The following is a 25,320-nucleotide window of genomic DNA, read 5'->3' on the forward strand; positions in this document are numbered from 1 at the left end:
GCATCTTTATAATAAAGCTGTTTTGTCATGTAAAACCACTAAACCTGGTGAATCTCAAACAACTTTTCTCTTGAGCAACTTTTGTCCAATAGCAACTCTTTTTAGTTGACGTCACTTGTTTTTTACAGAACAATTTTAGGCTGGTACACTGCAGCTCTTCAGCTCTTCTTTTGTTAAAAAGCCAAGTAGACCTATTAAAAAAAGGAGGAATTCACTTGTCTTTCAACATCATGTTAGAAAACATGTCAGCACCACATTAGTTTTATTAAAAGGTGCTGCAATTGCTTCCCATTTGTCTTCCCTTTGATGTCTCACATGATGGTGAAAAACCAAAACTGTGAGACTGAATGAATTTAAGGATCTCAGCCAAATCGAGGTCTTGCAGATTAGCCTTAATAGGTGTTGAAACCAATGACCTGAGGTTTAATGAGGTTGTAAACGACAGCAGGCCTTGCTGCGATTATTTTCAGTGACAGACGATGGCGCCACTACGCAGCTATTAGGCCTTGATATCTCCCAGAGGTTGGAGTCACCCCCGGTAAACTAAGTAGTTATTGAATGTCAACTAATTAAACTCAGACGTGAGACGAATGCAGCTCACTGGATGTTGCCATGCAGCTAGTATTTAGAAAAATGCTCTGTGTGATCTGATAGGAAACCAGTCAAAAAGGAGAGAGAGCCAAATCCATCAGTTTTATTGGGATGATATTCTGCTATCACAGCCAATTACACCCTTTATGAATAGTGTAGACGATTAAAGAAGATAATAAATTACAGTTTATTAATTCAAACGTATCGAACTGGACACGTGATAATTCACATTCAAACTGGCTTATTATAAAGGTTTTCTTTAGCGTCTTGTCAGTCGGTGTGTTTCTCTCATAAGTATCCCTGTCAATGTTTTTGAGTGTGTACGTTTGACACTCGTCTCTTCTCCGTTTCTTTCGCACCTCTCCGGTCCATCTCTGCCGTTCACCTCCGTCTCCATCCCTCTCTGATTGGCTGGATTTGTTATTCCTCTTAAATGGGCTGCTCGCCGATTGGCTGCGGCCGCCCCTTCGTCACGCGGCTAAAAGGGGTTTTTACTGGAGGTTTCATCCTGTCAGCGACACATGTAGAACAACCAGCTAACGGGACCCGCAGACCAGAGCAGAGGACAGTCAATTACAGCCTCTCTGCCAGCCTCGTTATATTCTTCCTTCCTTTCTTTCTGTCTGCCAAAACACGCACTTGTCACGGTTTGAGGACATTACGGCATGCGCAGACCTGTAATTACGTCTCGCAATGGACTCCTTTTGTTCCAGCGGGGAAAAAAAGAGCTCTGAAGCAGCAACAGCAAAGCGGGAAGCATCCAGTGGAAATACTATCTGATAACTCCATTTGCTCGGCTCTCTCTCTCCGCTTGTGGCCGGTGAGCTCAGGTCCTCGCTCAGGTTGGCTGTCCGCGCGGAGCTGGAGGCCGACCACGCGCGATAGTGTGTCCGCTTTTTTTTTTTTTTTTTTTACCTGTACTTTTTTGGGGGGAGACTGTTGTACCTGTTTACCTGCCTACCTTCAAGTCATTAACTTCACAGCCATTACTCTTAAAAGAGGCGAACGAGGTGAGTATTTGTTGGTATTACAGCTGTGCTGCATGGTGACACGGTAAAAAAAAATTAAGTGTTTTTTTCGAGCTAATTACAGCTAGTTTACACAGGAAACAAGCCCAGTATATTCTACTTGTATCTTTTTCCGGTGTGTTTTTCTTTTAAGAATGCTTGTCGTGATATTTGATAGCCTGTGTTATTCTTGCGACATTATCTTCCTCCTTATCACTTACTCACGCATTTAGCCCGTAATAACACCAATGTGATGCTACATTTCTTTTCTTTTCCATTAAAAAAGCAGCAGCCAGTGGACAGGACCTTTTAGCACATGGCTGCCTGATATGTTTTCTCTGTCTTCTATTTCCATGACTTACTCTCTGCGCCCAAATTGCCTGCCCGTGTAATTACTTGAGTTAGCCCATTTAAGTTAAAAGCCACCCCCCTCCTCCTCCCCTTCCCCTCCTGTCCCCTCCATCCCTCAGCGGAAAAAAAAAGAAACTCTGAATGAAACTTGACGATGGTCCGTCTTGTTTATCCAGGGAGTCACTTTCAGGTCGGCTTTTTGATTCATCTCCTTTTAGATTTAATCAGCACTAAGGTACGCTGTGGTTTGTCCCTAAGAGCCATCGCTAATGGGCTTACTGAATGCTTTTCTCTGTGCACTCCCTCCCCTTCCCCCCCACAACTCTAATTAGCCTACCTGCCTTTCAACAAAGATTTGGCTTTATCCAGGCATGTAGTCTGCCTGACCAAATTGGAGAGGATTACATTTGAAAGATCCCACATTCATTTTGTGGGTGAAACAAATGCCTGCATTGCATTAGATGCATTAGATTAGAACACTTGGCATCATTACAGTAGATCTGTGGTATATCAGGGATATCTGTCCTTTTCTAATGCTGTTCAAATATTGGTTTCTAGTTGCAAGACGAATCATATCCATCGCTTAGGTCAAAGGCCTACCGGGCGTCAAGTGTTGGTAAACACAGAGCCAAACTGTTTCACATGTCAGTTTGAAGCCAGTCCTGTCTCAGCCTATTCATACTGTATTCCTTTGTGTTTTGCAATAACCATCAACTCCCAGCTATTCAGAGTGCAATCGAGTGAAGAATTGTGTGGTGAAGTATTGTGCTATTTAGAATTTTAACAAAAGCCCATGCTGCATAATTGTTCCTCTGGCCCCCGGTGTTATCAGTTAACAGACATTCATCATGAGAGGTCCAATGAAGCAACAGCACGGGGATGAGACTGAGATCAAGGGCAGATTAGTTCACTAAATGACTCGGAGCTCTCTTGTAGCAGAACAGGACGCGGAACTGTTCCCTTAATGAGATCAGCTATTGTGCTTTGGTACGAATTGCAGTCTGCAGCCGCTCAAAGACCACGCTGGTGCAACAAGATGTTCAAGGGGCTGGAATTTTAATCTGATAATTGATAAATTCACTTGTGGTTGTTTGTGGTTGACGTGATCATATTACCCTGTTCTATATGTAACCAACACATCCTTCTCAGGTCCTGACCCCATTGTGTATAAAATAATAGTTTCCTGCTAAAAGTATCAAACTGCAACCTTCTGGATGTGATATGAACAACCGCCAGACTGTCAATATCATCTTTTCTGTGTCTGTGTGTGTTTTTTTAGGGACAATGGTGAATCCCGGAGGAAGCAGCCAGCCACCACCGGTGGGCACAGGCTCTCTGTCCTGGAAGCGGTGTGCAGGGTGTGGGGGTAAAATCGCAGACCGTTTCCTCCTTTACACCATGGACAGCTACTGGCACAGCCGATGTCTCAAGTGCTCCTGCTGCCAGGCCCAGCTGGGTGAAATCGGCACGTCGTGCTACACGAAAAGCGGCATGATCCTCTGTAGAAATGACTATATCAGGTGAGAAAAAGAACTTGCAATGCGAGCATGCGTTATTTAGAATAGTACTAACTTTGATTGTTATTACCACGGATGTAATATTTCAGCGTAAGTTAGAAAATGTATCTCACATCTTGCGTTATTTTTATAAGAATTGTATTACTCAGAAAGTATATAACTTTACTTTAAAAAGTCCTGGAATATATGAAGAAATGGTATTAAATTATTAAAGTTAAAAACAGAAGAAAACAGGGCTGAATTAACATGGATTTTTGCTGGTTACGCAGTGATCGGCAAAGGTTGGGTATATTTCTGTGGAACATGTGTCTCAAATTGTACTAACATCATCAGTGCTCATTAAAGTGTTGTGGTTGAAGTCTCCCTGGTCTACCCTGAAAGAGGTCAAACACGCTGGCACGGAACACAAAGCAAAAGAGTTCTGCATCTGTCCTGTTTGCTGTTCATGGTCAACTGAAGGACAGAAAAATTGGTCTTGTAGGATTTATGTTTGCTCTGCAAAACATTTGCACAGTGTTTGGGTTGGGCACACATTATTATTTATTTTTTAATTGTGTTGTGGTCTTTTTTTTTTGTATATAACAGAAAAGGACCATTTAATTAGCAAAGAGAGCCTTTTTAAATATTCTAGTAGGTGTGCCAGACTACCCAACCAGAGCTTATTGATGACACTCTCATTCTGGTAATGTGGAGCAGTCTGATGTGTCGGGACGAGTCACAGTTTACTGAAAGTTCAAACACTTTCTTGAATCACTCTGAGGTGCGAGAATGGTATTGATTTTAACCCTTTTAACCAAACGTTTAATTCTTAAACACTTCACTTCACTTTTATATTTATACAAGACATGTTTTAGAGTATAATTGTTTGAAACACATATAAACACATGTATCTGACTTCATCTCTTTTGCGTTAATAATCTAGAATATGGAACTGTACTACACTCAACATGAACATGCAACACTGCCATTAAATCTGCAGGGATAATTCAAAATCTAAAGTGTGCCTGTGCGCTCTCACACCCACCTCATAAAAAGGATGAGGAAGTCAATGGGGTACTTCATTCATAATGGGACTATAACGTAATTAAAATTGAAGGGGGGGCGGGGGGGGGGGGGGGGGGGGTGGATACACCTTTCCACTTGTAATGAGAGCATGCTTGGTGGAAGAGCTAAAACGCATATTATGGAACCATGAGATCTCTGTAGAGATAAAGATAGGAGCGGGGAAAAAAACATCTGACAGTGAGTCTACACAATTAAATGCTTTAATTATAGTCCCCCTCCATTTCCTTTAGTCCTGATGGGTTTTATCTAATGAGATCTGGTCCCTGGCTTGTATCCGCTCCCAATGACGTGTCCGAAATGAATGAGAGCCACACTGCAAACAAAACATTTAATTAAGCAAATTGGCTTTTGAGAGAGAGCAAGAGAGAAAGACAGATAGAGAAGAGGGATTATTGCGAAGGCCATTTGCCGCTGTTTTTCTCCCCCCCCTCATCTTAAAGGGCCAGACTCTCTTTTGTAATAGATTGCTAAACTGCTCATACCACATACATTTTAAGCTGTAGCTCCCAACTTCTATTAATACAGCTGATATAGAAAATGCTCATCAGATTGATTCGGAACGCATCACATCACGCCTATAATGGGATGTACGCCTGGTCCGGGATGATATCCATCTCCCATCAATCAAGTAGGAATATTTACACGCCACAGACATCACAGGACAAGCAGCCAGTCTGTGTTTTTCATGCAGTGCAGCCATCAAAAGCTTTAATGTCAAACTTAATGGCAAAGTTGCATTTGCTGTGGGGGATCGTGTTGTTTTTAGCTGGAGGTGATATTATTTCTGTGGGCTGCTACTGTAGTAGAGGGAGAATTAATTTACTTGTGGCTGCTGGATTCAGGGAGAATGCTGTCCCCTTAATTGAATAAGCCTAGGTAATTAAATGGCACTTTTCCAATAGAACGTGTGAGGTAAATCTAATAGTTGGTTATTTAATATCACTTTGAAGTCTGCCCACTCGAGCACTATGACAGCACAAGAGAATGTGAACTATTAGGCCAGGAAAAACTGGGATCTCAGAAATTAATTAAATCGCATGCAATTTAGGGGAAACGTTTATCTTGATTTGTCATAACAGAATTAATTCAAGGCCTTCAATTCACTTGGGGCCAGATCTGTTACTCTGAATTAACCAAGTGTAATTTGGCTGATCCCCCCCACCGCTGCCACCACCACCACCACCACCCACCCACCCACCCTACACACACACACACACCTCCCCATCCCCCCTCCTCCCAAAACACATGCACATACACAACACAGATCCACGCGCACCCTCCCTCATCCCCGCAATCTCCCCACCCATCCCCGTCCCCATCCCCACACCCGGCCCCTCCACCCTTCTCTCTAATGCAGCTCTTGCCATTATGCAAAGCCCCGCTTCAGTATCAATATGGCCTAGTGCTTTTAAGGTGCTTTGGCTGCTGATGTAGAGAGGCATTTTTAATGGACTGTGTTGCAGAAATCATTGTTGTGGGGTAATTTTACCCTACTCAAAGGCCTTGGTGAATGAGGTCTGCATTTGCCAGACAGCCTAGCAGCAAGCCTCACTATATTTCACCTGGCAGTCAGTGCTGAAATGAAATCCAAGTCATTGCCTATATAGACAACGGACAGCTCCAAATGTGTTTTTTGTTTGTTATTTTATTCAATCAAAGATGTTGTTCGTAGCGAGTCAGATTCACGAAGGGAAGAAAACAGATAAATCAAGATAAAGCCATCCTCCAGTGTCTGTACAGCATGAGAAATATAGGAAGAAGCACTGATATTTTTTGGGGGGGGGGAAAGCTGAAACCAGATGTGTCATTGCAATTAAAGAGTCCCTTGGCCTTAATTATAGTGACCTGCGGTGTCTACTTCACCTCGGTGCTGTAGTTCACTGGCAGAAGAGGCCATTAGAGCCCAAGTTCAAACCGATATAGCAACTTAATTGAGCACCTAAAGGCTTTGGCTCCTTAAATCAAACACTATCAAGAGCTATCCCATGGTAAAATAATTAACCTGGTATGAAATAGAAAGAGCTGTGGTGAAAACGTCCCGCAGTTTCAACAGCATTCACACAGAGGAAACTCCTCTAGGAATAATTTCAACGATTTGAGCAAAAGTTCGAACGAGAGAAGGAGGCAGCTTTGAAATCAGGAAACGTCTTTGCAAGGTGAAGTGTAGTTTGCTTTTCCTACGCGCGTCGCACGAGCACGAGAGTCTTAAAGCAAAGGCCTATATGTTCATTTCCACTATCATGTTTGTCCCAGTGAGAGCTGAGAATTGGCAGTGTTGTGACGAGTCTCCAGTTAATTAGTTTCCGAAATTGAGTTTTGATGGAGCCTTTCCAAATGATGCCAAGACAAAATTTGCTTCTGCCTAGGCTGTCTTATTGAAAGCCATTTCTGTGTCCCTTTGCAAAGAGCTCTCGCCTGTTTGTTTGTCAATATATCCAACAACTGCTTGGGTTATGGTTGGGATGGTAGAAGCGTTTATTCCCTCGCTCTGTCTCAGTATGAACTTGTTAAATACTTAACATAAAATTGTCCTCCTTACAACACTTTGTTTCCTTTTCTTGTTTTTTTTTTTTTTTTTTAGCCAAATAACTTCATCTGATCCACGCACACCACTGTTAACCACTCCCCCCTATCCCTTTCTTTTTCCATCCCTCTCTACCTCTCTCCCCCTTCTCTCCGGAGCATGTCAGATGCCGTGGTCTTATTTGATTGCTTAGGAAAAGTGCAGTGATAGAGCAAACACCCGGTGAGATATGATGACAAATGGGTCCAGATCCCAGTAAATTACTTTCTGCTCAAATCGAAATTTCATTCAGTTTGCTGCTCACCGAGATGAAGTAATCTAAATTGTGAACTCAGAAGGAAGATAGAAGGGAAGCTGGAGCAAGCATTTCATTATCAAGAGGCAGAGGGAGAGAAGGAGAGAGAGAGAAGGTTAGGGACGAAAGAGATGAGCAGAAGCAAATCTAAAGTGTTGACACCATGATTGAAAAGGTTAACCCATGCACATTATATATCAACCCGAGTAGCTACGGGTTTCTAATGGAAACACGGCACTGACAGAGCATTCACAGGAGTCCTAATGGCAAAAGCACTATGTCTCCGCCTGGATGTACAATCAAATCCTCTTAGGTCGTGATTGCTTATGTTCCAGGTTATTATTAGGTTGCAAAAAATGTGCAGCAAAAGTAATATGCAGTTTCAGTGCTAGATGCTGGTGGAGAGCAGAGTACTGGAGGATTAATTTTTTAGTTGATATTGTGATGATTTTCTATTTCTTCATGAAGTCGGATTTCTTTTTTTTTTCTCTCTCTCTCTCTCGTATGTTTTCCCTTAAAGTTCGAAATGGAGCCGAGGAATAGTAGTGAACTTGGCACTGAATATAGTTTTCATTCAGCCTCATACTCAGCAGCCTAAAGTGTGGATGCCACACTCCATTTCACAAGACTAAATCTATGCAGACACATACAGTGGCTCCATAGTAACACTTCACCTCCCTTCTTTTTTTTTTTTTTTTTTTTTTTCCAGATTATTTGGAAACAGCGGAGCTTGCAGTGCTTGTGGTCAGTCCATTCCAGCCAGTGAACTGGTGATGAGGGCACAGGGCAACGTGTACCATCTCAAGGTAAACTTCAAGTTTGATGAACTAAAGAATGTTACACACAGATGACAGGGTGAGGGTTTGGATTATGATTTTTTTTATAAGGCCAGTAAAAGTTGAAAATAGGGCTGAAACTAATGATTATTTTCATTATGGAATAAGCTTTTAGATTCATCGATTCTTTTGTCTACAAAACGTCAGAAAATCATGAAAAATGTCCCTCACAGTTTTCCGTAGCTTAAGGTGACATCTTTTTGTCCAATCCACAGTCCAAAATCCAAATATAGCAAAACTTCACAAATGAGATGCTGGCAGTAGCAAATGTTTGGCATTTTTGTTGGAAAAATGAATCAATTTTCAAAATAGTTCCAGATTCATTTTCTGTCAATCGACTAATTATTTCAGCTCCGGTTAAATAGCCAAAATCTTTGTTCTCTTGGAAAATGAAGATTGACAAAATGTTTCCAAGTGGCATAAAAATTCTACTCGAAAGTATGAAAAACTTTGATTAAAAGGATGATCAAATGAAGGAAACAATATTTTTGTTTTTGCAGTTCTTTAAATCATTCTAATTAGCATCTAAAACGGAGTCGGAAGATATTTTAATTGCTGTTAATTTGTTGTGCCTGTGTTTTTCACCTTTAACCCACACCTACACATACAGTTGTGTGGTAGACATATTACATAATAGAGTTTAGTGTTGTCTCGTGGTCCGTGGGCCTGGTTGTGATGGGTTCTCTCTCCGTCCCCCCCTGCAGTGTTTCACATGTTCCACCTGCCGGAACCGGCTCGTCCCCGGGGACCGGTTCCACTACATCAACGGCAGCCTGTTCTGCGAACACGACAGACCCACAGCACTCATCAACGGCCATTTGAGTTCACTGCAGACGAACCCACTACTGCCCGACCAGAAGGTAAGACTCCCCCCTCCTCCCTGTGCACCAGTGAAATATGTCGGGGGGCTCTCTGGTGGTGGAGAGCGCTCCACAGTTCTTTGTGGTGTCATTTCAAAGTATTAAAAGGGGGCGGCTGCTAACTTCAAAGTAAAGGACAGTCAGTAAAAGCTTGTCATCAGTCAGTTGGAGTCATTAGCAGGAGGAGAAAAACATCTGTAATTTTCATGCCAACATTTTTCACTCTGTTTATATTGATGTAGTTGATTCAACTTTACTGCAAGGCATGCAGCAGATATTAAATCTTTCAGAGCAGAGATGAATTTTATTTTCAGGCAGCCAATGGATTTTTCCATCATTCTTGTTGGAGGACATGCACTCAGAAAATCTGTATTAAACGTCAGCACAAAACATGTGAAAATGATTTTTTTGTACCGCTGTCCTCACACTCGGTTTGTTATGAGCAGATACATATTTGACTCATCTTGAATTTATTTGCTGTCCCGAGCTAGACTTCAAATTGTGCTGAAAAACGACACGTTGCCATTAATACCGAGTGTTTAAAACAGCATTTGACTACTCTATCAACAAGACTGGGATCACCTGGGCTAAGTTATCACTCCAAGGCCAAAAATATGTATCCAGGGCCCGAGGTTGAACACAGACAGCAAGCTGCAGCAGCTAGTATATCATGAAAGCTGTCATCATGGCTTTCCCTGATTTGATCTTGATGCCTCCAGTGAAAGCAAAACAGAAGGCCTAATCATATAGGAAGGATAACTTCATTCTGCCTGCAGGAGATGTAATCATTTTTGCCTCACAACAAGGAGCTTTATTGATACCTTGTCTGCACACACAGCACTGAGAGATATGGGAGGTGTTTGGAGTGTGTCAGAGTCTGACTGAAAGAGGAATTATATTGTTGGGAGCATGCATTTCACCTTGAGTGGTTTTGTGAGTAGAGGAGAGGTAGAACTCCATTAAGCCCCCCCCTCCCCTCCTCCTCCTCCTCCCTCCCTGCCTCCACGTCACAGGCCTTTTAAGGGCTTGTCACTTTTACAAATCAGCTCTTAGAGCTCTTAGAGCTCCTCACATTTAAATTGAAAGCCGTTGCATTATCTAGCTTAATTTTAAATGTCTGTTTAAGTCCTTACTCCCACCCCCATGTCTCTGGTACCACGGCTGGTGTAGTAAATATGAGGCCTCATTGTTTATTTATGTGCTAACATCAATTGTAGTGAAAACTGCTGAATTATTGATGCTAAAATGCAATCTGAATATTGGCCCTGGTGCTTTAATTATAGCAGAGAGAGAATTATTAAATAAACAGAGACACATCGCTGAGTGGGAACAGTCTCAGGATGCTTTTGTTATCTCCCTGAGTGAAATAAGGAGAATTATCCCGCCGCTGAAGCACTTTATCACGCAGACATTCACATTTCTTTTGCTAAAACATAATTTGCACGACCTCAAATAACACAGACTTACAGTAGGATAACAGCTCGTGGTGAGAGGTTCTCAAAATCAATATACCTCATGTATCCTGAGCAGCACAACGTAAATTGAGGCACACAGGCTGGTTAAACGAAGGAGAAAATGAAGTAGTCACTGCTCACATAGAAAGGCAGGGTTATCTACTGACCATTGTTTTGATGATGCGCGATTTTGCCGTGACATAATTGGTGTTGCCGGCGTTCATGGCACAGGACATTTGATGCTCATTTATTAAGCTTTCTTCCCAGCTTCTTCCTAATCTCTTTGTTCAGAACAGACAAATTACCTCTCTCATACAGAGCTGCTTTGACCCAGGGGAGTGAGACCCTCCCAGCGTCAGTCACTTTAATTAGCCCCCAAGTAGGAGTTTGCAATTACTAATAGACTGAAGCCCTCCTAGTGATTTGAGGGATGAAGGGAAAAGTAAATCGCCCCTTAGAATCATGAAAAAAGAAGCAGGAAAGATGAAAAAAAGTTGAATGCTGGTGGAGCCCAGACAGATAATTGTCTTTACTCCCCTGCATTTTTCTGTTTCACAGGACTGAACACCTCCCGCAGTTATGTTGGAGCATGGTTATAATTATACCAAAGAGAATCGCTTCATGAATGCACTTTTAAGTTAATGCAAAGTAAATGGGACACCAGATGGTTTTCAAAGCCTGGCTGATCAATAAATTAAACGAGGGCCTTACACTGGAGCTGCTGGAAGGTTGATTTATCAGGATGAAACATTTTGTGAACCGATGCTCTCTCAATGACATTTTTTAATTTTTTTTGTTTTGTTTTGTTTGAATTTTCCACTATTCAGGTGTGTTAGACGGACGACGTGCAGGAAGCAGGATGTGTGCCTTCATTTTAGCCCTTACTCATTGTCACCCGAGACAGCGTGGATCAGCAGCACCCCGGCCTTTTAGCTGTGCTCCCAGGCCCTTTTGCCCTAAAGGAATCCTCCACCCATCTTACCAGTAACCTGACATTTATTTCTGCAACCCATACCCAACGCTCAGCCTTCAACCTTGGCTTTTCCCCAAATATGGGTGGATACTTGCACTTAATGCACCTGAATCGGGAAGCTGAGGACTCCATGACCTTGGAATAACAAAGGAGACCGATCAGAATCCAAGGGACTCTTCAGGAAGAGAAAATTAAATAACACACAGAGGATGTTGTGACTGAAGTGAGGGAAAGAGAGAAAAAAAAAAGACTAATGAGGTTTAAGAGATGCAGGCTTTTCAACGCTGCATATTTGTTTAAAGACATTTTGGGGAAAAACCAGGACCTTTTTCATTTTTCCTCTCTTCCTTTTCTATCCTCATTTCCCAACAACATGGTGTTTCCACTTTATATATTTTAGGTGTTGTCAAAGGGGAATGTGTTTTTTTTTTTTTTTTTTTTCTTTCTTTGGTGGTATATATTAAAAAAATGGGGTTTTAAAAAAAAAATCTGTGGCTTTTTGTGGAAAACAAATCATGAACACACTCTTGGTGTATTTGTAAAACTACCATGTATGTACAGTATGCATGTAAATGTCGTTGTCCAGGCGTGGCTACAGTACATTCAACCCTCCGCACTCAGCTCCAGTCCTCCCTCCCCCCCCCCTTTCAAACCTGAACCCATGGCAAACTGAAGAAATTTGCTCATAGTCAGTAATGTAGAGATCATCACCAACATATAAATGCTGAATGAAAGAGAAATTTATTTGTGATATTTTCCGAGACATTTGCTCCAGTATGGTGTATTTAATTAATAAAAATATTGAAGATTTAAAAGCCTCCTTAAATTCATTGTAAGCTTCACAATCTTCACTCAAAGTTACTGAACTTGCTTTATAGATTCTGTAATCATGACTAATGAGAAGTCTAGTTAACACACTCAGAAGTGCATCTTTACAGCACAGCGCTGTGAGAATGTCACTTGTTTTTACCAATGAAGCATTTCAGGGTCGCCTTTATGTCTGAATTACATAATTACTACAAGATCCCATTTGCCAAGTGTCCAAGAATTTATCTTTCACGCAAAGGTCTGATATCAGTGCATGACTTGTCTGCTTCACCATTGAAAATAGTCCATTGAAGATACTGCAGCGCTGCCATTCAATTTCCAGCCTAGCAATCATCAAGGCGCATGATGAGCCTCTAACAGAAAATGGATAAACATGTATCCTCTCTTTCTGTTCAAATGACCGTTTGCTATTCATCACTCTAATACCTGACAGAAATAGAGGAAAATGTCCCTTTGAAGATTCAATTACTGCAGAGAGGGAGAGAGGTGTCTCTCTTTGGCAGGCACAAATTGAATGGGCTATTTGCAGAACAAATTGGTGTTTGAAGTCCTTGCAAGACCTAATAGGTCTGAAGGAGGAACCCAGTAATGGCAGATGTGCTTATCTGTGGAGTCTGGGCCCCTCATGAGCCCGCCGCTGCCACTGAAACAATGCTGCTCATACATACAAGACCTCATGCAAAAATCTGCTCCAGCAGAAGAGGAAAGAGTAAACAGATTTTTATATTCTTTTATTTTTTAGATCATTTTATACCTTTATTTGACAGTGATAGTGCAGAGAGGCAGGAAATGTTTGGAAAGAGAGTAGGGGAATGACATTCAGCAAACGTTTCAGCCAGCAGGGAATCAAACCAGGGACTTGCAGCTCAGAGCATCTGCACCCATGTGGTACACACACACTAACTACTCTGCTATCAGGTCGCCCCAGAGTTTTATATTCTAAAATGGACTTTTAATGCTTCAAAAGTCTTGCATAGCTGGATAAACTAATCTTTTCTAAATGTATTCAGTCCAATGTCAGGAAGTACAATACTAAACAAGGTGATGCCTCATGTTTAAAGGAGAATTCCACCAATTTTACACATGAAGGTCAGTTTACTCATCATAAAGAGCCTGTAAAACAGTTGAATAATGTCCTCTGTGGCTCTGATGGGAGCTTTCTGAATTGTGAAATAATAACCCAGATGATCAGTTATCACACAGTTTAGACTTGAGATGAACTTTGAGTTTCATTATGAGTGATAAGTGTGGTACAAATGATAGGATCCAGTGTTTTTTTGGAGTTTGATCCAAAGCATCATGACTATTCTCTTCATCAGTCCAATGCTAAATCACTGTCGTAGAGTTTGTCGATGATGGAGCATTCTGAGCCTGTGTTTGAATGACTGTGGATCTGTCTACAGCTCATGAAAGCTAAATATAGCTGGGCAAAAGATCAACTATTTAATCTTTCATCCACATATGATCCTTTATACAGTAGATCACGGTTTATCTCTGATGAGTGTAAAGCAGATCAATGATAACATGCACCTTACAGTAGCAAACACTGGTACCAACATAACAAAACAACAATGGTGCAGACTTAAGATAGAAGTTTGGAGGATAAATGCACATTTTAAGCTTAAAAAAATCTGGGCTGCATCTACTGATTATTGTCCTGATCAATCATTTCATCTTTTAAATGTCAGAAAAAAGAGTAAAATGTTTATAATAATTTCCCAAAGTCCTAGTTGCCTCTTCAAATGTTTTGTGTTGTGCTACTAACAGCCCAAAACTTAGAGATATGTAGTTACTAGTATAAGAAACAAAGAAAAGCAGCAAAGTCCTCACATTTGAGAAGAGTTTTTGGTTGAAAAATGATAATTAACAAGTAAAAAAAAGTATTGTTCTGTCATCTAACCCCACACACACTCCTACATGTGGTGGGGAAACATTAGAGGTATCAAAGTGAACTTTTCAACCTGCTCTTAGAGCTGCAAAAGCAATAAGGTCAGACTAACAAAAAATAAAACAATCTCGAAGGATAAATCACATGACATGGAAATGTAGTTTTGGCTGGAGGTTCTATGAAGCACTTAGAACTGGAATTTTGTGGAACAGCTATGTAAACATCATCAAAATGTAGTCAGCATTAATACTTGGATGACTGCAAAATGTTTCAAAACCATCATCCTCATTTAGCTTAACTGTTGCATTTGATTTAAGGTCTTTTAGGATGATTTGAGTATGAATTATGAAACATGCTACCGTTGTCATGTGGGTGTCATGTGAGCGTGCATTCCACTTTCACCTGCTTATTAAACGCCTCTCAGGCCAAAGAAGCCTCTGAGTATCAGGTTTTAAAAAAATGAATTATCCTTTAAGTTGATTTTGGGTTTGATTTGAAGTGACCTCAGTAATCCACATCATAACAACACTATTTCGTGCTACACCACGTTGGCCTTTTCCATTATGAAATCCGCTTGGTTCCATTAAGCTGTTTACTCACACACACACACACACACACGCATATACACATAAATATACATAAGCTGTACACATGCACGTGCGCACACACACACATTCATACGTCTTCCTTTTCCAAATCAATTTATTGAACAAGTCAAATTGCTCAGTTCCAGACTCACAGAAATTATTTTTTTTTTAAAAAAACACTATTTACACATAATCCATATGTGAGAATTTACTTTGATGTGGCGAACCAGAGTGAGGGCTAATGGGTCTCACCCACAACAATGGAGCACACTTAAATGGCATGTCTGCCTGAGGGAAATCACTTTGCTTCAACTCCAGCTCCTTCCTGCTCTCGCTGGGGAGTCTGCTGATGCACCACAACTGGATTACTTATGATTAGTCACCTTGTATTTATTTATAATTAGTTTATGTCCTCATTCTGCTGTATGTTTTTGATTATCGTTTATCTCAGTATGATTGGTAGATTTTTATGGCAGAGTACATGTTGTGTTCTGCACCATCGGCTGCGCTGAGCAAGGAATTCTATTTAGAAATCTCAATTTCTGCCAAACTACTTTGCTGTCTCAGAAATAGTAGAAGTTTAGATTTATTTGTTGTATAATGTGAAGGATATTTTTTTTGTCTAAAATGCTTCTTTGCTTAGTTATGTAACACAGGCCTCAGTGCTTCTGAATTCATGAATTAAACTTAAAAGACCTCTATTTAAAAGTAATATTCATCCAGCCTTGTGTCGTGAGCTCAGTCCATTTAAAAAACTATTTACACCCAGAAGCGAATCTTTAAGTGGAACAGCTTGGCACCACAGGTACCTCTACCATCCACTCAACTGCCAAATATTTTATTTGAAAAAAATATTGTTGCACACAATTTGTTATGATGGCCGATGCAAACAACAAGATGTATCGTGGCAGTTTTTTAAGAAATGACAAAATGTCATTTTGTGTAAACACATAAGTTTTGAAGACAAGATTTAAAAGCATTAATATTCTTTTAGTATTAAAAAATCCTTGTTGTCTGGTCAAAAATAAAAATTCTGACCAAACAGGCTGATAGAAAGAAAAAAGAGTCTGACTTTGATCTGAATGTGACTTATAGATGGAAACTTGAATATTAATGCATAGACACTTTAATATTAATCAGCTAGAGTTTGGTTAACATGTTTGTCTTTGTGAGTCGTGTAGTTAACTTTAACCAATGTGACAAACATAGTTTCAAGTTCAACTTGTCATTTCAACCATAAAAAATAAACTGGAATAAAATATTGTCAGAGAAAACAGTGAAACTGTTTGCCAACAACTATAGAATGGCTAAAGCAGAAAGCTAACGCAGCCATCTTTCCCTTGTAATGACATGCCAAAAACATAAATTATTACTATGCTACAGCTTTATTTCATGTTATCTCATGTTTCCTTAGAATTGATCTAAAATAAATGTGTAGCCTCCTGTATTAGCCATTCCCTGTATTTCTTCAATACATCTTCCCCCATACCATCATTCAACTTTCACTTCTTTATTTGTTGCTTCATTAGCTCAGCCATCCATCTGTTTTCTTGGCCAGTCTTGATCAGATTTTGCCAAAACCTATGAATATTATGCATCTCACCATGGTGTTCCAGCATTTCTGTAATTACACTGATTAGGTCCAAGGGGCTTTGTCTGTTCCTTTGTTCATTTGTATCTCATAAACCATTTATCAGAATTTGACAAAACTTGGGCAAGTGATGCATCTCATCACTACAGTTTGTTCTCTACTTACAGGTAAAAACACAGTAATACAAGGAATTTACTCCTGATTGATCAGATCCAGGAGAGTATTTGGCTAATGAGTAACCCTTCTCCTCACTGTTGCCTCGTTCAGTAAGTTAAATGGATGACTAATAATACTAATAATCCTTCGCATATTACAATAATTTAGGTATTTTAGAAATATCCTCTTTCCTGAAAAACTAACATCAGGCAGGTCCTCAGTGTTGGTACATAAACATAGTATTCAGTCGGCCAGAATCCGAGCTTCCAGTGAAACTTGAAACCCTTTAAATCACCATAATGGTGTGAAATGTGGTTCATAATTGTCTTGTTTCAGCCCACCGTGGAATCAGCAAACAACTTAAAATAGTGCCTGGGCCAGGCTGCCCAGTTACTTAGCAGGGTGTTCAATAACACAGAGAGGGACATGCAAATATTGGTAAGGCAATTATTAGCAGTCATGTTTGGCCTAAAGTAGCAGTATGCAGTAACTCTATCCTCTCCATTATGTATGCTGTGAACTCCGGCGCAAGGAGAACTGTTAAAGCTCTGCTTTTTACTGTTAAAAGGCTTACCTTCTGACGAAAAAAAGGCTCACTTTACACTCAGATGTCCTTCACAGTGGAAATGCACTCATAATGCAACTAGAGAAACAAAGCACCTCCTGCCCCAGAACTCTTTATCTTCTTAAGGCCACGTTTACTGAGGTGTTTACAAGCAGCGCTGTTTCTTGAAAAAAAAGAATAAATCAATTTCACATAGAAAACCTTCTTTCAAATTTCCTAAAAGTATGTGAAACAAAATGTCCCGTCTCTGTATTTCTTTACCAGAACTTGCAAATCATAACGACACAAGGAACAACTATTATAAGATTAGGATACTTGATCGGTTTACAAAAAAGTAACTGCATCATCTTTTTCACAGAGAAAATAAATACAAAAAAGGAATGGGAGCCACTTGTTCTCCATTGACATAAATGTTTATTTCACGAGAGATTATTACAAACATGACATCTGGGCCCACACAGCTTTTATGGGACGCTATTGAAAAAAATGAGGATAAATACAAAAGGAATGAGATAGTCAACATTCATGTTATGTTTACCCTCTGCACACACACACACACACACACACATACGCACACACACTTCTCCCCTTTTACTGGTTTGCCTCTTGAAAAGCATTCCTTGTTCCATTTTCCCCCATTCTCCTCAAGAATGTAGTAACAATAATAATGCATTAAGTGGGCTGAGTACTCTAAACACTCAGAGCTTCCTCTCACAGTAAGTGCAGAACCAGTTTGCCTGCTGTTGAAAGCATCTTACACAGAGTCCTACAGAGAGTGGAGAGTTTACCCCTACACCCCCCACCTCTCTTTTTCTGTCTGTCTCTCTCTCTCTCTCACACACACACACACACACACTAAACTCCTACACACTGTCTGTGACTCTGAATGATGAAACGAAAGCACAATCGCTGTCAGATTCTGGGTCTCGCATTGTCCGGTGAATCAGAGGACCTCAACATGTAATAGAGTATTTGCGCAGGCGTCCTGTGATTCCTGCAGAAAAAGTCCCATCTGAGTTCCAGCGCACATCATGCTCCTGTCTGCTGGAGCCACCAGCATGGTGCAGCTCTGAGCAGGGGGTTAAATCCCCCGTAAGAACACCAAAAGGTCACCAAATGCTGTTGTTTATCAGCCATCCTAAAATGAAGCGCTGAGCAGGTATCCTGTGGATTGATTATAGCCCCTCTGTGCCTGCAGCCTTCTAAACAAACCACAATGATCCTCCCGATATGCCTTTTTACACAAATACTGTGTAATAAATACAGGTTCAAATTTCAAGGAAATTCTTTAATTGGCTATTGGACTTAGCAATCAATCTGGTTGATTGGTTTCAATCTGAAACATAACGTGAATATTTTTCCATAATAACAGCCTTTTTAACTACTGGCATGGTACATAATTGCCACGAAATCCAAGTAAATTTGGTATTTGAGCAATAAATGAAATAAACATACTTTAAATTATAATAGCAAAACAATACCTTCACTTAAAAGTGAAGTGCTCTAACTCTCTTGTGTCACTATTCAACAAATGGCCCAGAAAGTTAAAAATATTAAATATAAGATATGCTGGACAGATTTGGCACTTAATATAGAGCTACAACAATCAGTCAATTAATTGATTGTCAACAGAAAATTAATCAGCAACTATTTTGATCGATAATTTTTGAAGCAAAAAGGTCAAACTGTCTCTGGTTCCAGCTCCTCTAAAGTAAAGCTTTGCTACTTTTATTTGCTAGTTTTATATCAGTATAAACTTGAATATTTTGGGGGGTTTTTGGACAGTTGATCAGACAAAACAAGACTTTTGATGACATCACCTACGCCATAGGAAAATGTGATATGTGTGTGAATGTGATGGACGTTTTTCAATATTTTATGACATTTTAGAGATGGAAAAATAATCAGCAGATTAATCAGTGATGAAAATAGAACTGCAGAGATTAGTCGATTAATTGATTGAAAGAAAATCAGTCAGCAACTATTTTAATGATTGACATTAAACCGTTAAAGTAAAATTTCAAGCAAAAATATCAAACATTTGATAGTTCCAGCTTTTCAGATGTGAGAATTTTTGCTTCCTTTCCTTGTTGACTGGTCAAAACCACAGACTGTAAAAATTAATCGGTCACCGTGATTTCATCCATTGGTTTATGAACTCCCATTTTAAAGCCTCAAGTCTGGCATTTTGACTGTCGCCATCTTGGATTGTTGGAGCCAGAATGAGAAGTGACCGTACTTGGATGAGAGGGTGGAGCTGACCCTAACGCTAGCTGCTAGCTTGGTTAGCACGGTGCATTTACAGTCTATGTTTAACTGTGATAATGCTAATTTTCACTAACAGAAAATGGGCTTAAAACCCTTAAAACAAAATGTGCTTACCAGAAAAACTGAACATCCGACTCCTTAGAGGGACTTTTAGTACAACAACAAGACTTTCTTAGGCGACCAAAATGTTACGATTAACTTTCATGAACTGAAAACACACTGAAAGAGCGACGGCTACAGCTACGCCTATACTCTGTGAATCTGGGGTTACCCAATGTTTACGTTACCCAACCAACATTGTCGCCATCGTAGTGACTTGTCAATCACAATGTAGCCACACCCTAAAAGAATACCCTGCTTTATGGTCAAATTTAAATTAAATGGGACCATAATTTACAAAATGAATATAATGCTGTGTTGAAGAAGACTTGAAATAGCGATTAAGGCCATGAACTCATTGGGAAACTGTTTACTGAGATAATAAATCAAGTGAGAAGTTGGATAATTTTCTGATAGACTTCTATACGATCAGACTTCTTTTTGGAGCCAGTGGAGTCACCCTCTGCTGGCCATTAGAGAGAATGCAGGTTTAAGGCACTTCTACATTGGCTTCACTTTTCAGACCGGGAGCTACCCACTGGGTCAAAACAAGACATTTGATGATGTCACTTTAGGCTCTCAGATTGAGCATTTTTCAGTCTTCTGACATTTTAGAGACCAAACGATTATTTGATTAATCAAGAAAATAATCTGTAAATTAATTGATAAAGAAAATAATCATTTAACAATTAGTATAAATTAGTTACAGCTGTAATAGATAGTCTAACCAAATTTTTCTTGTATCAACAAAAAGGGCCAACAGCAAATAGCTGTTACCAAGTAAACATAAAATATGTTACACTGGTCTGGTCTTACTGGCTTTATATAAGAAAACAAACATACTTTAGCTACATGAGCGTTGTTTGTTCACTGTAGCTAGTCCAGCTGATGAAAACACCTGCTCAGGTGGAACACATGTCCCACATATGCACAAATACTTCTGTTCAACTTCACCAAACCGGGGAACCTTTCAACACTTCACTTCCACCAGTAAACTGGATTTACACCCACAAAAGGGGAATGTTTCTTAAAAAGTTCATGGGCATTGTTGTAAATTACCGCAACGGCAGCGGTGCTCTCCGCTGTCTGACGCACAGAGGCCTGAGGTGATTGGTTCTGTTGAAGCTGGTATTTTGGCATTAGCATAAGCCTTTGAATAGCTAGGTAAACCAGACAGCCACCAGATACCAACTCAGTAGGATTCACAGTGTTGCTTTTTGTTACAGGAGTCACACATCAATCACTGGCATCCATAAAAAGAAGTGATGGGAAAATCTGCTTGCATCTAAATCTTTTCTAAATGAAAACATAAAACACATTATTTTTCAGTTATGGTTCCAGTCCAGATGAGCTGCTTGACACTATGAGCAGGAACGAGGAATTTCTCAGAGTCGTCAAAGTTGGAGCCATTAAAGAGCACTAAATCAAGTTGCCAGTTGTCTCAGCAAAGGTCTGTGTGATTTGGCATTATCTTTGCAATTACAAGGAAGGGAGGAGGATCTGCGTAAGATCTCTCTGTCTCTGCCCTTTACGCGCACACACACACACACACACACACACACACACACACACAGTGAGTGAGTGCGAAAGACAAGCACTCTAGGGAAAGAAAATACACCTGAGGGATATCCTCTGTCTTTGATTTCATAGCTGTGCACTGCCTAAGTCCTAAATTAACTTAAATACCACAGTAATATAAAAAAGACAGTGGGGGTGGTGGGGTGGTTTGAGGGTGGGGGCATTTTGTGTTCATCTAAGTTGAGTTATGTCCATTAATCATTGCTTTTTTGCCCAAAGTATCATTTCATTTTGCTGCAGTTGTCATCATATATTAAAGGAAGTACTTCACGGATGTAAAGAACAACAGATTTCATAAATACCCGAAGACAAAAGTGCAAATCACAAGACCTGAAAGTGAGATTTCTATTCATCCCCCGGTCAATGACCTATACATATAATTATGGGACCAGTTCAAGCAGCTTCAAATATACCCTGAAGAATGTCCTGCACCATCACTTCATCGCCTCAGAACTGATGTTTTTTTTTTTTTTTTCAGGCATTACAACTCGCTGTTTCTTCATATGTCACAAAGATTCAGAATCTGTGACCTGAAACAGCCTGAGGAGAGCGACTTCACAGGCAGTTTCCTCGGGGACTAATGTGTTTTCAGAGCGGCGACCATCTTTTTCCCTGTTTAATGAGCTCAGTCATAAATAAATGCATGGCCTTAATTAGCCTGCGTGTGGCGGGAGCACTGGAATTAGCATGGAGCTGTGGAGATGGAGGCTTCATGCCCGAGTTCTTCTGGAGATGGTGATCCGGGCGTGGGGAGGTGGCCTTTGAGCAGATGCTCTCCTCACTCTCTGCTGGTTGAGGCTACCATGACTCCCTCCTTTCATCTAAATCTATTAAGCTGCTTCTCACCGAGCTCTGCTTGGCCAGTGCTGGGGCTTCTATCAGACAGAGGGCCAAACAGCAATCTGTTTTCTAAGACAATTAGGTGAGAACAAAGAAATTAAGCTAAAAAAAAAGGGGGGGAAAATGACACTTTGGTAAAATTGGTAATATATGTTTGTAGTTGCAGAAATGAAAACAAAGGTGAACAATAAAATAATTACCTAATCTGTCTGTTAAAAGAGATTTTAAAGTCTTGGGTTCAATTTTTGATCTGCCATATTGAGTGTGCAGACAGTGATACAATTCTGATGATTAAGATCACATCATTTAGGGGGGATGGTAGAAATGGGAAAGATTCCCATGTTTACGACTTCTGAACACTTACATCATTATATATAGTATAACTGAATTGGTCATGTGAGGATTAAAAATACTGTGCACTGGCAATATAGAATCATATCCATTAAATTTGGACTTAATTACCTTGAATAACAGACTTTAGTTGACATGAGGCATCCATCCATGTGTTTTGTTTTCAAGCACTTAATAATAAAAATAATAATGCTTAAGTACCGAGTCTGATATATGGGAGCTCTGGGTTTCCTAGTCATAATTACAACTAGTACATTGACGTGAACGCTATTTACAAGTTGGAAACTACAGTAACTCTGACATAAATGACATAAATGTGGCATTTGATTTTTGCCATTTTAACTGAGTGTCCAAGTATAAATTAAATAGTGCCCTAAAAAATTCCCTCAAAGGAATGAAAAATTTGGATTCACAGCATGTGCACTTCCCTCGCCTTTGATGTGAAAAGTTATGTGACACTACACCAAAATGATGACACATAAGTGTCAAAAAATATTAATTTATTGCTTTCTAGAATTAACTATTTATGTGCTATTCATGTACAGTAGCTATTTATTATGTAGAGAATACTAAATGTGTGAATGAGTGATTTCAGGCACAGTGCTATCAAGTGCTATATATGGTTAAACAAGTGGTCAAATGGGAAAAACCATTTATTAGCCTGCTAGTCGTAGTGTGGGCCTGAGATAACAGGAATTTCTGACAACTGCTATACCTCCTACTTAACAAAAAGAAGTCATCAAACTATTAGCAAAATAGCAGCAAAGCCGCTATCAGCGGCAGTTACATCGAAATAAAATTTTCCATTAGCCATTAAGCCAATTAAAAACAAGCTTTATAGCATTTTTTTGTTTCTAGCTTCACTCGTTAACACAATAAACTGCAAATTTACACTAATTACATGATGTGGCTAAGGGTAACCTTAGGATAATATGTGAATGCTTCCAGAATTTGGCATACCTGCCTAGTTGCTCATACAGTGCCTTTTGTTTTTTTATTGTGAAGCTGTGTAGGGATGTTGTTTAATTTCTGACTCAGTAATAAGCTGGTAAGCAAAACATGACACAACCCATAGTGATATATGAACTAGCTACTAAAAACTTCCTTCAACAACACCTGAGGTTAGATTCAACCGTACAGCTACACACCAGCTCAAGTATAATTTATGTAAAAGCAAAGTTATAAATGCTTAACAATGAAAGTAAAATCATAGTGCAAGAGGTAAATGATCTGTATTGACATGTCAACTGACAAAAAGGCACCATTATATTACTAACCACAAGCTAGCAGGTTAACTTCCCAGCTGGCAGAGGCCTTGAATGCTAACGATGCTAATATTATGCTGCCATTTTAGCCTAATTTAGACAAACACAAAATTAGCAACCATTTCTTCTTAAGGTGACTTAAGTATCTACTTGAGAGTAAGTAAGAGGCTAAATAGTAGGAGTCATTGCTTATGATCGATGATGATCAATTGTTTTTAGTTTACAATTACAATTCATGTAACTTTAATGTAGAAGCACTGGAAATGATCAGGTTTGTCAATTTCTATTCAAAACTCCTGAACAAAATCTTTCACATTCTGCTTTAAAAAATCTACTACGTGGGAGTTACTGTAGAGCAAGATTCTTGAATATAAATTATTGATTGACGGATTGATGGATTTTCATCAACCAAAGGTCCAGAAGTGAGGTGAGTAACTCAGTTTGATCAGATCAGGTGGGCAGCTGCAGTGAGAGACAGGGCCATTTACAGCACGCAGGTGGTGACAGAAACATTACTAAAGTGGGCAAATGCCTGGTGGCGACGTGGTGACTAATTCCACTCTCAGATTGCATTCTAGGTTACAGTGCAACTATGAGAAGGCTGGGGGCTCCTCCGCTTTGGCGCTGGCCGAAAACCTGAGCCCACACACACACTGTTGACTAACCAGCCTCACACTTATGAGAGCGTCCGTTGTCCAGAATGTTACTCCTCTTGACCACCGTTACCAGCTTCACTTTGCCATATCACCACACATCAACATTTGTCCAAAACAATTTTTGGAGAGTGGTCCTGGATCAGGATTGTTAAAATACATTAGGCACAGACATTAGTAATATTGCTGGGCCATATGTGTGGTAGACCACTGAGGTCACCTGGCACTGAAGGTCACCTTTTTCTGTTCAAATTATTAAGTGCTTCCCCTCTAATCAGATGAGATGTCCCACATACTGCCCATGCACATAGCAACCAGTTTATTTATAGGCTCCAAACTGAAATGACCAGTTGGTTTAATTTAATAGTGAGCAATAGGATTATACATGGAAACAAATTACCTAAGTGGGGGTACTCAGTACCAAAATCTTTTAACAATGATGGAAACCACGGACATGATGTCTCCCAGTATTATTTCATTATTGGGTTTAGCCTCTGCATCTGTCATCTAGGCCTGGCTTCTGGATGGGCCCAGTTTGTGTCCAGACTGACGCACAGCTGCTAGCAGCTCACATAGACCCACACCCCGGCCATCCCACACTGCAGGGTCATGGAGAGGAAGGGCAGCATCCTATCCCACCAGCAACCCGCACACACAGGCCTATTACTCAATTACAATTCAATTTCATACCCTGCTGTGGTCAAAAGAAACAAGCCAGACATGAAGGTTTCACATGTTCTCTACCCCGTGCATCACGGGAGACCAACAATGACTTTATCTGCAAATCATGATATCTGTTATTGTGTCTCCCGCATGCTCCTGGTAGTAAACAGACGCTGAACCTTTTGAGTAAATGAGTAAGAGCAGACATCATTTAATCTGATGGAGTACAAGGGGCCAACATCAGTATACAAGCAGAAAGCTTAAAGACGTTGTAGTAAACCATTTCTCCTCTAAAAGAGTTGTGCTGGTGACAAGATTTTTTTTTTTTTTATTATCAAGGAATGCAATTAGACTTCAGCCTTAATATCTCAGAGGCTGTCACATTCTCAAACTACTCTGTTATGCTTGCCAACTGCAATCAGAAATAACTCTGTCCCTTCAACTTAATGAAAAACAAGTACTTGGCTATAAACTTGTAGTCATCCTCTATCCAATCACATTGTCTTGAGTAATTA

At 40.1% G+C, this 25,320-nt stretch overlaps 1 protein-coding gene across 1 annotated transcript; it reads left to right on the forward strand.

Moving 5' to 3' along the window:
• Nucleotides 1-1,053: 1,053 nt before the first annotated feature.
• Nucleotides 1,054-12,288, forward strand: lmo4b (LIM domain only 4b). The gene is made up of 5 exons (XM_067597861.1): nt 1,054-1,601; nt 3,229-3,469; nt 8,060-8,156; nt 8,891-9,046; nt 11,328-12,288. The coding sequence occupies exons 2-5, from the start codon at nt 3,234-3,236 to the stop codon at nt 11,334-11,336; spliced, it is 498 nt and encodes a 165-aa protein (XP_067453962.1). The 5' UTR covers nt 1,054-1,601; nt 3,229-3,233; the 3' UTR covers nt 11,337-12,288.
• The last annotated feature ends 13,032 nt before the right edge of the window (nt 12,289-25,320 follow it).

The sequence above is a fragment of the Thunnus thynnus genome, chromosome 8 (assembly GCF_963924715.1).
Source record: "Thunnus thynnus chromosome 8, fThuThy2.1, whole genome shotgun sequence".
In the NCBI taxonomy this organism is placed as follows: Eukaryota; Metazoa; Chordata; class Actinopteri; order Scombriformes; family Scombridae; genus Thunnus; species Thunnus thynnus.

Bases quoted from the DNA above. Each gene is read 5' to 3' on its own strand.
- lmo4b (XM_067597861.1), top strand. From the start codon at position 3,234: ATGGTGAATCCCGGAGGAAGCAGCCAGCCACCACCGGTGGGCACAGGC. The intron at 3,470-8,059 runs GTGAGAAAAAGA...TTTTTTTTCCAG, and splicing joins TGTAGAAATGACTATATCAG to ATTATTTGGAAACAGCGGAG. The intron at 8,157-8,890 runs GTAAACTTCAAG...CCCCCCCTGCAG, and splicing joins GCAACGTGTACCATCTCAAG to TGTTTCACATGTTCCACCTG.